General features: G+C 36.9%; 1 protein-coding gene across 1 annotated transcript in view; it reads right to left on the reverse strand.

Annotated features, from left to right (window-relative positions):
- Positions 1–16,336, reverse strand: part of CUNH10orf11 (chromosome unknown C10orf11 homolog) — a 341,942-nt gene that overhangs the window by 106,184 nt on the left and 219,422 nt on the right. The window contains exon 5 of the mRNA XM_009277631.2: positions 4,678–4,762. Coding sequence (XP_009275906.1) covers positions 4,678–4,762 — 85 coding nt within the window. The remainder of the gene's footprint in view (positions 1–4,677; positions 4,763–16,336) is intronic.

Consider the following 16,336-nt stretch of genomic DNA (forward strand, 5'->3'; position numbering starts at 1 on the left):
ACAAGCCAGAATAGATTGGAACTATTAAACCTTGGCATAAATCCAAGCTAAGGCTCTAAAAACTACTTACATAAATACAGGCTTAGTTTTTAATGGAAACTGCTGCTTCTTCCTTTTACCAGCAAGCTATGGGGCAGACTTACCACTGGTTGTTCCCAGAAACAAGAGCGCAAGAAAAGGAGTCATTTGTAAAATGTTACTGGAAACCAAATGGCTTTGGCAAATGAATAGGTTTTCAAGTAAATCAGGTAATAGACAATGTTATAAAATATCTGTTTATACAAAGGGCATCCAGCACTTTTTTTTTAATGGGAAAAGCAGATTTTCATGATAGTCATGATTTAGTAATATTGCTTCTCAAGAGATAGAATGATAAATTACTATTTTCCCCACCAACTGGAAAGCACTGTTCTTTTTAGAAGGCAATTTGAGTTTGAATGCTTACACATAACAAAGGAACTTCCTTAGCAAAGATGCCATTATGAAAAAGGAATATACAACCTGAGGGGGGTGGAGGGTGGGGAGCCTTTTTCCACGCATCAAGCAAATTATCCTTAAAATTACATTATTACAATTTTAAAATTTCTTTTTCCATCAATTTCAACTATGTTAAGAATTGAAAGCTCTATTTTAAGATTTTATATATACCCAAGTTAATAAATTGTCGATAAGGAACAGAAGGGTACCTGGGCCATACATACAAACCACTAAAAAAAAAAGACATAAACACAATTTTTGGAGCAAGTTTCTACTAAACTGCACTACATTCCATTACTTTTGTGCATTGGGAGCATGGCCATTTCTAGTTAAAAAAACACAGTAAGTAACTTTTTTTTTTTTCTTAAAGGTAGATAGTTCTGGACAAGCAGAAAGAAAGGTGGGGCCCCATTTTATTTTGTTTCATCAGAAAATTTGAAAACTAGAACCATACAAGCAATGGAATTTAAAAATAAGTGAAGCACGTTGTATGACAGGAAGACGTGTCTTTAAACTGACTTGTTTTATCTGGGTAAGAGAATTGTACAAATTTCACACAAGTAAATCACTGGTGTCTAAAACCATATAAAATGAAATACAAAATGCTAGTTTAACAAAGACCAAGGAAAGACCCTTAGGAGTTTGAGATCATTGCTTTGGAACCAAAACAAAAAAAAAGCTAGCTATAAAATTACCACTTTGCAAGGCTTGCCTAATGGGACAGCAATTAGATCTCATAAAGAATCAAGTCATATTGCTGCCGGGTGCCCAAAACCTGCATAGAAGGCCAATGTATTTTCTGCTAAAAAATGTGAACAGTGGGACCGAGTAAAGGTTCAACTCAGAAAAGCGGGTCTAAGCAACAAAGTGATTTAAGGGAAGACAACTTTCCCAAGATGGGGAGAAATTTTCTAAAGCTTAAAAATGTGTATCCAATATTTATTGCTCTCTTCATGTACTCATATACTCAAGCATCATAACACTTGATATAATATTTACAGTGATTATTCCATATCATCATGCTGATGCCGCACTGTCATATGCTGTTTCTGTGGGCTCTGAAAGTGAGAGAGAGACCTTTATAATTCCTGAATATTGTCTATACAAAATATGGAGTCAACCCAAAAAGACCAGATCCTGTCTGGAAATAATATACTGTATGCATGAACATGAAAGCTCTAAGATGCATGATGCGATGCATGCAGAATTACATGCTTTTGCTCTCCCTGCAAAACTCATAGCTAAGTAGAGTGAGAAATGTCCAAGTAAAACTGTACCTTTATAATTCCTGAGTATTGTCTATACAAAATATGGAGTCAACCCAAAAAGACCAGATCCTGTCTGGAAATAATATACTGTATGCATGAACATGAAAGCTCTAAGATGCATGGTGCGATGCATGCAGAATTACATGCTTTTGCTCTCCCTGCAAAACTCATAGCTAAGTAGAGTGAGAAATGTCCAAGTAAAACTGTACCATTCAAATACATCCAGCTTGCTCCTGCTCCCCCCTCCCAATCCCCCCAAAATCAATTTACAGCTGTACCAAACCATTTGCCAGAGTTTCAGATTCTGGTAAACACAAGTTCCTCCAGGGACAAATAAGAGCACTCACAAACTTACAGCATTCTTCTTTCCAGTTTGCATTGAAAACTGCGTAAACACAATTCCTCCAGGGACAAATAAGAGCACTCACAAACTTACAGCATTCTTCTTTTTCCCATGAAAACCTGCCAATATTTACATATGGAACAGCTGATTGCTGATTTTTTTACAACACTGAAATCATTCAGTGAAGAAAAAAATTAAAGATATTCAGAACCTAAAATAGCATGTTTAAGTATTTCATTCTTTTCTTGGAGATTTTTCTATTGACTCCAATTAATCTTTTATGGGCTTGTGAACTTAGGGATTTTTCTTTGTATAAAAGAAGTTGATTGAGTTAATGGGCCCTGCCAGCAGGTTGTTCCAAGCTTTATTTACAACACCTGGAATTTTGGAAAGTCTTCTTAATTATTTCCTTGTGAATATATTTTTTATATATATATATAAACTTATTGGATCATGCTAACAATGTCTCTTTTAGGGCCAATTTTGCCCTTTTTTTGGATGACACTCTCTTCTGCATTCACTTTATTTATAACTGTGCTTAATCATCAAGGAAATTTTCAGCACATGTTTAACATGCAAAGCAGAATATTTCTGGGAAGAGTAAAGACAGAAGCAATAAAGAATTATGTGAACAGCTAAGGGTAAAAAGTTGATAATTTGGGGAATATAATTTTCCCCTTTCGTAGTAAGAGAGCAGGCATTCACAAACCCTAGCGAAGACAGTGGTACTTAGAACCTGGTAAGCTCCAGCTCTGAATGGACACCCATATAGACATGCCCGCAACGCCTACTAGAGCCACACAATTGCTTTATTGCAAGAGAAGTCAATCAATACCGCAGGCACACAACTTTTGATGCTTAATGCTACTAGCATTTCTTTTGCCAAGTCAGATTCCAAAATCAGCCATGATGCCACACTTCTAATTCACTATCATCTAAATAAACAGATCTGAGGATACCTGGCTTTTAATGGCACTTTTTATGTATTTTTATAGAACTTAGGTATTTACAACATTCTCCTTATTGTCTTAACTAGACCCTAACCATTTAATCCAACACCAGAAATCCAACCTCAAAGCAAATACGCTTACCTGAAAATCAAACCACAACACATATCTTGGGAATAGGAGGAGCGGGGGGTTGCAGTTATTTCAATTTGTTGGGTTTTTTTTAATCTCTGAAGACCAGGTATGTGTTCAAATCCAGGATTTTGGTTTGGTCCTTTCTCTTCAAAAAGTATCAGTTGCTACCTGAGCTCATTGTCAGAACACAACGCACTACAGCACTTTCAGGACATCTAATTTCCAGTACACCATATCAGTTTACACCAAGAGCAGGATGTAGCTTCACACCCATCTTTAGCCCTGGCACAACGGCATTGATATAGGCTGCAACAAATTAAAGTCTAATCAGTTGCTTTCCTCATCCCCCTTCCCACCTGAATCACGGATCCTTGTTCAGTTGCATTGCCTGCCTGACTCCTTCAGAAGGTTTCAAGTAATAAGGCATTCCACTAAGGCTGCCTCGATCTTCTGCAGTGCTGCGTAATTTGAACATACGCTAAAACTAAGCTACCATCAATTCATAAATGTAAGACTGACTTTGATTCTGGTGTCCTACACAAAACCTGCCTCTATGCAAACGGTTTACATGATCGACGTGTATCATGATCAATCTGTAATGTGGGAAATAAGTAAAAGGTAAGGCATTCCACTAAGGCTGCCTCAATCTTCTGCAGTGCTGCGTAATTTGAACATACGCTAAAACTAAGCTACCATCAATTCATAAATGTAAGACTGACTTTGATTCTGGTGTCCTACACAAAACCTGCCTCTATGCAAACGGTTTACATGATCGACGTGTATCATGATCAATCTGTAATGTGGGAAATAAGTAAAAGTATTGTTGCTCTGGTTTTAAGCTGAAAAGTGCTGCAAGCTTTATAAATGTCTCCTTTTTACAACAAAGGTGAAAGAGCTTGGAATGCACCCTTCCTGACTGCTTCAGTTTTTCACCTGTTCCCTGAACTTTTTGCTCCATAGGTATGCAGAAGGAATTTGAGAATTTGCCTAAGGTGCTTTTTAAGTTCTAAGGATTGGTGGAAAAGGAAATGGAACACTGATCCGCCTTTAATGTTGAAAAACAGAGAAGAATCCCTTTTTATTGCAATGAAAATGTGTTAACATTTCAAAATTATAGCCCTAAATTGTTAAACTGCCAAAAAGCTCTCTCTTTACAAATATTAGAAAGTTTACAAATTCTCTCAAAATTACCAATGCTGCATGTAATCATCTACTTAGCAATATTTAAGTACTCTAACCTCTTTACGTTTTTTCTCTCACACACAAAAAAATATCACTGAATGTTATTATCCATAGATTTATTTGCTTTCCCAGTAGACTACCTTTAAATCCTATTTAATACGAGTTAAAATCTGTAGTCTTGACAGGTATGGTTTTCTCATCTAGCGCTTGAAAGGCACAGTGTTCTCTGTAAAGTGCCAATGCAGCAGCAACTAATACAGAGAAGGCCTTACAGCAAAGCCTACCACCTTGCAGCAGTTCATACCGAGAAAAGTTTAGTTCATACCTCTGTGATTGGTGAGGTCTCTGGATCCCGAAGGCAGAGGTGTATAGTACATCTCTGGAGAGGTGGAGGCAGCATCACTGGAGGCCTGTGTGATAAAACAAATATTATCAGTACTCTGAGTGAAAGTCAATGACTACGCAAAGAGGCTGCACCTGCAAGGTGAGTTCTATGATGTGGTTACAGGTGCACAGAGTCGCCAGCCAATGGAGGATTAATTTGGTTTTGTTAAGGCTGCCGGCAATCCTTCAAGGTAGTTGTACTCACAAGAGTTTACACAATGATATTAGGTATCATTACCAAAAGAATATTTTCATACAGCTCACAGCTTCAAAATACTACCATCTTTATTAGGAAATCTCTGGGCAATGTTAAAAATGTTCCTCTTGGTGAAACAGATTAATATTTACCTGAAGGAAGTTATGAGCGAGTCCATATGTGAGAAAGGAGACAGAAAATAGAAAGCTGGCATAAGACACCATACTTTTCAGAACTAAGCAAAAAACTGATTCTTCCATTCCACTGTCCTGTGAGCTAAATGAAGGGATCTCTTAAAAATTATAATGCCTATAATGCAAAAAAGTGGACAAGTATATAGAATTGTTAATAATAAACACTTAAAACCCACACGGGAAGTCTAATGCATATAAAGAAGTAAGTACCAAAAAGACTTGCTCAGAATCCTTAAAAGCAAAATGTTAAGGGAGAAGAGAGGAAACCCAAATCCTTTCCCATAATAAAAATTTCAAGATCCTATGATTCCGATTTAAAACGATTAGACCGTGGAGCTATAGTTTGCAATAAACTAATCTTCATCCAGTTGGAGGTTTCATCTTTAAGGAAGGAACAATATAAAGCCAAGACAAGCCACATTTACCACCTTGCTTTTTAGTTACAGAGCAGCAGGTTGTGTTGTTAGGAGGAGATATGAAAATAAAGGATCGTGTTGGTGAATATGAATCGTCATCACAGTTTTTAAAATTTAGCTTAAGTTAGATGGATTGATATCATGGTAGCGACATGTCCAGCTTCAGGTATAGAGTTTGCTCTGGAGGGTTTACAATCTACCCATTGCAACGTACAGAAAAAGATGATGGGTCTTAATAGAAGACACAAAGGACAGTGTTCACTAAAAGTTATATGATAATTTCTAATAAAAGAGATAAGGCAAATAAAGAGAAGAAATACAAAAGCTAAACTATTTCTTGAGTCTCATGATAATTTACTAAAGGGAGTCTTGAGGAAATAATTGCTACCTTCTATGCAGGTTGTTCCCTAATGATATATTGGCATATAAGCTGCAAAAGTCAATCCAAGGAATCCACCTCAAACTTACTTCTTGTTTTGTAATTAATCATATCCCCAAAATTTATTTTTTTTTTAATTGAAATGAATTCAAAACCAGATTTACAATGTCTGGTTAAGAGAAAAGTGTAAAATAGGGCTATAATGTTTTGGAGAAGAAAAGGCTTAAATACTAATTCAAATCTTAATTGCCAGACTAAACCTGAGAACAACAATCAGAAATCCACAATAATGAAAATTAATCATGGTAATAGTTTGTTAAGGGCTGTAACTTAGAAATCTTCTTTGTCATAGCTGTTGGACTCCTAGATGATAGAACATTAAAATGTTAAGAGGTAAATGACTGAGTAGATAAGTATACTAAGCCTTTGCTTTTGGAGACTAGCTGACAATTTCTATGTCAGACCATAGCTACAGTCCCGTTTTTGTCCCTAGCAAAAATCAGGTCATAACTTGAAGATCCATCATGCATCAAAACAAACATCTTAATAGAGACAGGTTTGCCTAACCAGCAAGGGTGCTCCTTATTGGATACGAATAAAAATCTAGAAAATCCTGCCTCCGCTTTCTCACCTCCTTTTCAGAGAGGTCATGTTATGGAGGCAACTCTCACCTTCAGCTGGAATGAATAATCCTTTGATTTTAGCGAACTGTAAACACGCAGCTCAATCTACCCTGGACTATGAAGTATTGGAAATCTTCCCTCTGATGACCAATGTGAGCTGAGGGCACATAACACCTCAGAGGATGAGATAGGTGCCCCTAACACCCAGCAATTAACATCTGAAATGAATTCCAAGAACAGGCATCTGTTCACCACTATCTCTTTTCTTTGGGCCTAGTTGTTCTGGGTAAGACAAGAAGAAAAATGTCACTAACTATTTAACATAAGACTTCATCCCTGTAAATCACTCCAAAAGCTGGAGGAATAAGTGGTCTCATACTGTACACTCTAGATGTTATCTGCCTATTCAAGTGTACTTATTTGGGACTCTGATAATAGTGAAGGTTTCTCTTTGGTACTTTTAATCTCAATTTAGACTGTTGACAGCTTGATGATAGCTTTTCCTAAAATTACTGGAAGAGACTTTGCCTTTTCAGCAATATACCACTGAGTGAGCAAAACTCAAGAGCTTCTAAAAAGGATATTGGAGTGAAGGGGCAATTTAGCTTTATTTCCAATTTTAGGAGAAGCAAGAACAGGAGGGTTTGTTTATTGCTGTTTTGCTGTTATTTTATGTACAGTATATAATTCCCTGTCAAATATAGAACAGTTTTCATTACCTTTGAGCTAAGCATTCAGTTAGAGCAACTTTAATTTTATGGAATATCATCCAGGGTTAGGATTGTTTTGCACAAACACTGGCTGGAGTCCTGAATCACGTTTCCGAGTAAGCCTGCGCACCAACAGAAAGACAGCTATTTGTTTTCCCTACCACATACCGACGTTTGGCCCTAAGCTATTTTCCAAAGAGATTTGTATAGATCATATTACTCTTAATATTCACAGGAATATTTTGACAGTGACAGCACTGACATGTGACAGTTATGTCTTCAAGTATTGGTGACATATGCATCAGAAGTTCTTGTTGCAGTGGAAAGTAACTACAAATACAAATAGCTTTGAGGAAAGCTGGTTAAAATGGGCGGTAGCTTCAGTTGTATAGGAACAGGTCACCAAATAGCTCACTAAAGAAATTCTAACAGTATTATTACAGGAGAAACTTGTATTCTTGCAAGCGTTACAGCAATCCAAAATTTGCAGTCTATCATAGTACGAGGTATAAAAGTTACAAGACCAATAAAGTTAGACTACTCACAGCCTAAGTTATGCACATAACCAAACATTTGCTAAATTGAGGTGTCTCTCTCTTCATATTACCCTGTAAGTTTTGTCCGAGCTAAGAATTGTTGTACTTGATACTAAATAGACAGATTGTAAAAGAGTACCAGATTTTCAAACCATGTTCATCAAAATTACAGATAGTGTAGAAGCTGCAGCAGGAAAAAAAACAAACCACCACCAACCAAACAAAAAAAACCCAACCAAAAAAAAACCCCAAAACCTAAACTTTGAGTCATTTTAATTAAAGCAATGGTTATTGTTTACAAAATTTTACTTTCTGTTGATGAGTAAGACGTGGCTTGATATTAGGCTATATTGGCTATAATGGAATAGCATTAATACCCGTTGACAGTTAATATTCTTCTATTTGTCACATAGCTTGTATTTGTATCCTAGTATTTCTCTACTAATATTTACCCTTATCTCTAAGGCATGCCACAAATTCTTTACACACCTATACATATCAGTAACTGTAGCAGCCATTAATGCTTTATACCTGACAAATTTTACCATAAGGGAAGAACAGCAGCATGTTGGCATGTTCCTGACAAGGGTTCAATAGATATACAATGCACTTATGGAAAGATGTGGTAAGTAAAATTGTTTCAATACACACATACATACAAAGGAAGATGTCCTTAGCTAAATACGTTTAATTCCAAAATATTTTCAGAGGACGTCACAGAGAGGAATCTTAGTTTGAACACGACATCATCCAAAAGAGAGATGGTAGAGTGCAGAATGAGATGTGGTAGCGAAAACCAAAATAATTAAGAAAATATTATTTACTATGGAGCTCAAGACATAGACTAAGGATTCTCTTGTGTCTGTTATCTTAGAAAGATTTTAAGTTTGGACTTTCTCCTTTGCAACATGTTTCTCATCTAGTATGGGAATATCTCAAATCTCCAGCATTTCAGAGTGTGACTCATTTCTTTCAGGGAACTGGTGAAGAGGCAAATTTCTTGGGGACAGCGTGATACTCATTCTCTAAGTCTGACCCACAATTATCAAGAAATCTTGTGTTCTGTGATACTGTTGTTTATTTCCATTCATCACAGTTTTAACACTTGTCAAAGTCATCTAGTAAGGTCACAGAGAAATGACCTTAGCAATTTGAAAGCTCGTTGCCTCTCATTTGGTGATTTACAGTCAAATAAAAATGGAAAACAATATTGTGACATTGCAGTGATCAGCCCAATGGTACGTATCACATTATCAGATGCAAAACTTGGATTTAGTAAGAAAGTATAATTTATTTCAAAAGATTTTTAATACATCCACAGGGAAACTACAATTAAGAATGAAGGAAATCACCGCTTTATCCATTTTTTAAACTAACAAAAACATTTCTCCAGAAAGGTATACGATTAGTGGGACAATCTGTGGTATAGTTCCAACTTAAAGGATCAACTCATACTTGCTTTTGAAAAACTTTTCCTTTTATGTAAACAAACAGTAATATTTTCCTGATAAGCTTATTCTGTCTCAAATGCACTTAATGGTTAAAATTAATCATACTTTAACAGATACATGGCTTATTACAATTTTAAGAAATGTCTGCATAAACATCTACTTAGGCTAAGGACTCATTTTGGATCTCTTGGGCCCATATATCTTCCCCAAGAGACACAATGGCAACAGTCTTCAATAATTCATATCTCTTTGGAAAACTTGCCTAAATATCTGTGTACCAATACGTCAGCATTGTGTCGATTCAACCCCTTCGTAACACTGACGGCAGCGACTCACATGTCTTAACCCATGAGTATATTGGACCATCATGATTTGTTCACATTTGTGATAAAACGTACAGAAACTTTCCACAGAACTCCTCCTTAAGATTTTTTCCCAAAAAATTTTAGACATAACTAACTAGAAATTAATTGTTTACAGATTAAATCTATATATAAAGCATGTATAAATGTGTGATGAGGAACATAGTCTGCCTAATAACAGGAAAAGATGTAAATGGATTTGCAATCCATTGCAAATGTGGTAAGTAAAATTGTTTCAGTACACACATACATACAAAGGAAGATGTCCTTAGCTAAATACGTTTAATTCCAAAATATTTTCAGAGGACGTCACAGAGAGGAATCTTAGTTTGAACACGACATCATCCAAAAGAGAGATGGTAGAGTGCAGAATGAGATGTGGTAGCGAAAACCAAAATAATTAAGAAAATATTATTTACTATGGAGCTCAAGACATAGACTAAGGATTCTCTTATGTCTGTTACCTTAGAAAGATTTTAAGTTTGGACTTTCTCCTTTGCAACATGTTTCTCATCTAGTATGGGAATATCTCAAATCTCCAGCATTTCAGAGTGTGACTCATTTCTTTCAGGGAACTGGTGAGTTCCAAAATTTGCAATCCATTTTGGATTGCATTTATGACATGCTTGCAGAGAGTATCAAAACACTACTTTAGAGGGACTGTTTCTTCCCATGAGTTTGCAGAGCACCAAGCACAATGGGGCTTCGATTTCACTGTGAGGTCTTTGAGAGCCTCGCGATAGCAGAAAACGTTACAGGAAGCAACAATACACCAAGTCTTTAACCATTCCATCCTAGGGAATGGTTAGGGAAGAACAACTTTATTTACAATGTTTTTGCTTTTCTATGAACTCAGGAACCATACAGCCGGTGAAAGAAAGGGCTAAAGTGTGAAAGAAGGGATAAAGAAAGAGACTTTAAAATATGCAAAAGCAGGACCTGACGGGACCACTATACACGGCAGGCTACAAAAGGTCTTGCTTTCTTCTCCCTAACCGTGAACTAGCCGAGAGGTCTCAAATGGGCCAGCCCGAGTTGGCGACCGATCCCAATACACTGTTATGTTCTGGAAAACCAACAGGTGGCATGGCACGCTTACGTCCGAGAGACGGCTTTCCTTGATGAAATGGAATTTCCCAGTTCCCCTGCTCCACAGCCAAGCATAGTTAACTACGAGTTTGCAGTTGCCTTTACTAAACCTCCAGCATAAATTAGTGTCACTTTAATTAAGGGGGAGAGGGGGAAACAAATGCGTGGTGCTATCACAACTTGCCTGATCTCTATAGGCTTACTGAGACGACCTCCTAACCCGGCATAGAAACAGTGATTTATTTCAAAATCTGATTTTAGGCGTTTGACCACGGTACTGAAAAACAGAAGAACATAGCAGATGAGCATTGGATGGAAGGTGGGAAGGAAGGAAAAGGTTATCGCCCACTTTTGTCTCAATCTCATGCCTTAAACTAACTGTGTTTCTCACGTTTTGCTGAATGTCACAAAGATCTGAATGACTTCCTTTCATCAGCAGCCATTTTAAAAAAAATTAAAAATAGTAATTTAACCAGTCCGAATAAAGAAGACAAACACAATCTGATGACTCTGAACTAATATGCCGTTTTAATTTATTTTTATAAAAGTATCTCATTAGAAAGAATTTCCTAGGGTAATATAGGGAATCTTTTCCCCAAGTTTTTTTTTTTCTTATTAATAATAAAGAGAATTTGTGACACAAGAAAGGAACTTAAGGGCAGGTATTGGTAGGATAAGGGATTTTTTTGGCACGATGCTTCTTTTGCCTACTAATCTAATACTCATAGTAATAATTTTTCAAAAAATCATCAGGAGTCTGACCTTCTAAGTTTGTGGTGCATAACTTTTAGTATGATGTGGAAGTGAAAAATGTTTTTCTAGTATGCAAACACAAAGTAAAGCTTGAAGGGAAAAAAAAAAAGAATAACACTTTGTAACATTTAGAAGAAAATGAAGTCAGCCACACACTGGCAACTGGCTCTCAGGAGTCTGGGAATCTAATTAGACTAAAGAAAAGTTTCATCTGTTTAATCCCCGAATCCCACTTTTCAAGGAATAAACCCCCCAATATTTGGATGGTACTAGTAAGGGAACATCCTGTGTAGTATCAGCGTATACTGTACATCTGCTGCATCGAAACAAATTTGTAGAGACCAATGGTTCAAAAATACAAATGGTCTGCTGTTTTTGGCAACCACACACGTTCCTTCAAATACTTTCAGCTGCTGAAGGAAGTAAAGGGGGGACTGTAATTCAGATAAGCCAATCCTCTGAATCATGGTTTGAGAAACAGTAAAATTTAAATGACTCTGCTTTCCAAATTAAATCTCTCTACTAGACATTTCCTTTTTATATTTCTAAACACAAGAATAAACAAAAAATTATCTAATATTTATACCTATGTTAGCAAAAAATGCTGCAACTCATTTCTGACATTTTTAAATTCAATAAATAACACAAGTGTTTCAGCTATAATCAAGAGTGTGACTTTGAACTCAGCAAATATTCATTCCGGACATTTTAGCAGGCTCTTTTCGTATGTGATGCTATTAATAGAGTAGGCCAAATTATTGTAGTACTGGGACGACAAGGAGAACAGTGATGTTATATTTTGGTTGGCCTTCCAATTCCAATGACCTTTAACAAAAAAAGGCAAGAGAATTTTGCTTATTTAACAGAAGTAGTGGAGCTTAAGAAGATTCAAAGCATTTCAGAATATATTTCCCTTATTCTCCTATAAGAGAGATTATCACTTCTCACTTGAATTTACTTTACCTTTTGGTTTTCACTTAACGTTAAATTGCAAGGTTGAAAGCAGGGTGCAACTGGATCAAAAATGTAAATGAACATCAGATAATTCTTACGCATTTAGGCTTAATTGAGTGTAATCGATACATCTGGTGTGCAGCCAAATTCAACTATTGTGAAAAGCACCTAATGTATGGACATTATTTTTGGACTACTGAATGCCAGAAAATAATGAGCTGGCATTCAGCTTTGGTGAATCAGACCTTGAATTTTCATCTAAGAGCAGTTTTGAATTATTACTGAAGATAAGGTGTAAATGTGCAAGGGAATTTTATCCATGTTTCTCCCATGAATCATAAATGAGGAAAAAAATTACAGTCTAAATTGCACTTAAAAGGAATAAAGTCTTTTCATGTCATACATGATTTATCAAAATGATCTCATTTTAAGAGTACTGTGGTGTATCTTGATTAATAACATTAGTAAGCATGATGAATGGCCTCTTTAATGGTAACACAGAATTTATTGGCAAAATCCCTACTTCTACCAAAAAGGGCGGGAAGTAAAACACACAGCAACCAGCAACTTGCAGGAACAGCTTAAGTAAACTCTCTCCTATATATTTTGCCTTTAGAGGTCCGTGAAAATTCTTCATTTGAGTTTATACTCGGGTTCATTTTGAAAACAAGTAACAGGTTTTACCTAACGCGCCAGCTAGTGTAACCACTACAAAAGTCACTCTGCAGTTCCCTGCAAAACAAGCTGAACCCTGCATGTACTGTAAGAGGATGTAGTGTATTAAGGTCTTTCAAGAACATCGGCCCCATCCCCTTATGACCTTTTTCAATATCCTCTTCATATTGCTTTAATATCCTAAATGCTTCCCTTCTCCCGTTACTCCACCTTCCCCCCCTCCCCCCGCCCCCTTTTTTTTTAAGCCTGCTCCAGCCTGCCCTAACTAATTTCCTTTTGGGCTGACAGATCAGAGGCCTTCCTACCACTGTTCCTTTTAGACCTGTGAAGCCCTCCTCGTAATCCTGCTGCTTGTCCACAATTAATCTTTCCAGTTGCCACATTATTAACACTACCACCCACAGACAGAGGATGCCTGAGCACGGCTGGACACTCGCTCCCCACTGGAGCATCAAAGTTGTCAATCACACACTAGTCAGAAAGTTGCCTGCTGTCCACATCAGAGGTTTTCATCCTCTCCTACCCGCTGATCAAACATTTTTCTTCAGAAGATTAATTCAAAGTCCCCACCCATTTCCTCCCATATCCTCTTTCCCTTTTAGGTTTACTCAATGATCCATCTTCTGTATGGAAAAGGAAGCAGTGTATAATAGAAATCCTTTCAAAACAAAAGTTCAGCAAAACTAAATTTAAATCCCAGCTGTTATCAACCTCTTCCCCCCCGCGCAAGTTAAACACCTTAAAGAGCTTGGATTAGACCTAGTCACAAATGCCTTTCTTTGATCAAAGGCTCCAAAGACTTTACACAAATATAATCACAAGGCAATGACTGCATCTAAGGAGCCTGAATTGATTTGTTCTACTGTAACATATAGCATACAAAAACACCCGTTAGGTTTTTTGACTTCCGAGACCATTCTTTTTCAACTCACATCACTCAACGCCAAGAATTTTCGCATCTTCTTAACACTATTTTTTCAAGCTCAGTAGAAAAAAAAAGTGACTTCTTATTGCACGGTGTTTGCCTTGCATCTTTTTAAAAATTGTATCTCAGCTACCTACGTGTAAAAGCAGAGGGATGCAAGAGGTTCTGCTGCTCACTCAGTTCAGTTTAATGAGTCGAAGGAAAGTAACTTCACTATTACCACCTCTCCCTAATCGTATACCAGATTCTAACATTTTCATTTGTGATGAGTTAAACCTTGCTGCTCAAGTGGCTCAGTAGCTTTCATTATGGCAGGTAACAGGATCTGTCCCTAAAGGAGCACTGAAACATTCTAGCAACGCAACAGTGAATGAAAGGAATACCCATCAATATAAGCCAACAAGCAATCTATTCACTGTAAAACTTACTGCTAGGTTTTAAAATAAGAATAAATCTATTTACAATCACACTACAAAACAAATTTAAAGTGGCTAAATCATGCTCATCCCTAAAATAGATTTTTTTAGCGCTTTTTCTTCTCTTAGACTGGTATTAATGAAAATCAGGAAATCGACTAAAGACCCTCGAAAGTATAATACAATAAAGGAAAGTCTGCTGGTCTCAACTCCTGGTCTGAGTTAGGGAAAGTAAGTCCAAGCAAGAAGTATACATTTTATCTTGCATTTCTTTACCGGCATCTTTACCTTCTTCACCTTCTGGGAACACACACGCTACCTTCCTTTCATCTACAGTATGCAGGATTCGATGGGCTTACACTCTAGTAAAATAAAGTGCACAAAAAAAACCCGTAAATAAGCCTGTCATACCCCAAACCAGAAAACTCTGCAACTCTTGCTAGAGAATTTTGAGTTGTCATAGACAACTATTCTTCGAGGTGTCTTGTAAAGTGAACCACAAATGAACTTCTAGGTGCCAGCAGATGCTAACCTTTTTCTAAGTTCCCCCCTCAGCAATGCCCAAACATGCCATTTATCGCATTTCACTCATCGCCCAACAGCCTGAAGGAGTGAAAGAACAGTAGTGAGCTTTTAGATATTGCAACTTCCACGGCAGGTGCAAAAGCAGAGGTAAGTCACTTACGTGAAGGGAAGTACATTGATAATGTATTAGATTCCAAGTTCCCTTCAGTCATCCCCTGCAGTATTTTTCAACCAATTATATCACAACTACAAAACACAGCACTACTGGAGCAATTACGGAGATTTATGCTATGCTATGGTGTGGCAACAGTATACAAGCTACATATAAACATGGATGCAGAACTCCAATACACATTACATACAATACCGTTACTTGTTACTTTTCATAGACCTATATTTTGAAATGTAGACAATTCAGAACTTTTACACTTGTTTTTGCCAATCTGATGCCCATAGAGTCTTCAAAAGCGAAGGCAGAATCAGCAAGGTAAATTGCTTTTTTTGGATAGGAACCTCTGAGACTGTTCCATAAATTAAATCAGTAACATAGTGTCATCACTTGCGAGCACATTCAACGACAATCAGAGGAATGCAGAACTGCGTATATGTTTCAGTGACCAAGCGTAATTGTTTACAATGTTAGAGGGTTTACTTTGCTTTGCTATTCATTCTGCTGCGCCCTGCTTGCTTAATTTTTTCAGAAGTATGGACAATGCTGCAAAAATGAAAGCTAGATCCTAAAAATTGTAAGATAACAGTAGTTTAATGACTACTGTTGAGTTGCACTGATCTCCTTGCTTAATAGGCACAGGAATTAAGAAATGGGAAGGTTAAAACGCTTTGAAGGCATCTTCATTCTGTCATGTGGGAATAAAACCGAATTGCAGCTAAAGCCTCTTGTCACACTACTTAGTCAGCAGAAGGGGGTGCTGTAGTGTAACCTATTTAAAATGCAAATAGAGTAACTTTTGTAACAGCAGATTAAAACTAGCATTTTATTCACTTGGCATACCCACAGCATACTGAATGCTGGAATCAGACTCGTCACTGCACACCGCAGGTTATTAATAGAGCTCAGAATGGTGTTGCTAAATGTGCAAGTTAAAAGCAAATAAACAAAAATGGCTTTATCTGTGGTATTTGTTCTCTGGGAGAATTCAGCCAGGCCTGCCTTACACTGCACATTTCTTTATCCAAGATCACTGAGGCTCAATTATTTTTATTTTTTTTAAGTATTTGATTGACAGCCACTTACCACAGCCAGAAGTTCTGGGATATGTGATCTATAACGTTAACATTCTAGAGAAAAACAGAGTTATTTTCAACCTGGACAAATAAATCTATTAAGTAAGACACACAGGAAAGAGTCTGTGGTGCTTAACCGCTACTTTCTAAT

The sequence above is a fragment of the Aptenodytes forsteri genome, unplaced genomic scaffold, assembly GCF_000699145.1.
Source record: "Aptenodytes forsteri isolate BGI_AS27 unplaced genomic scaffold, ASM69914v1 Scaffold15, whole genome shotgun sequence".
NCBI lineage: Eukaryota > Metazoa > Chordata > Aves > Sphenisciformes > Spheniscidae > Aptenodytes > Aptenodytes forsteri.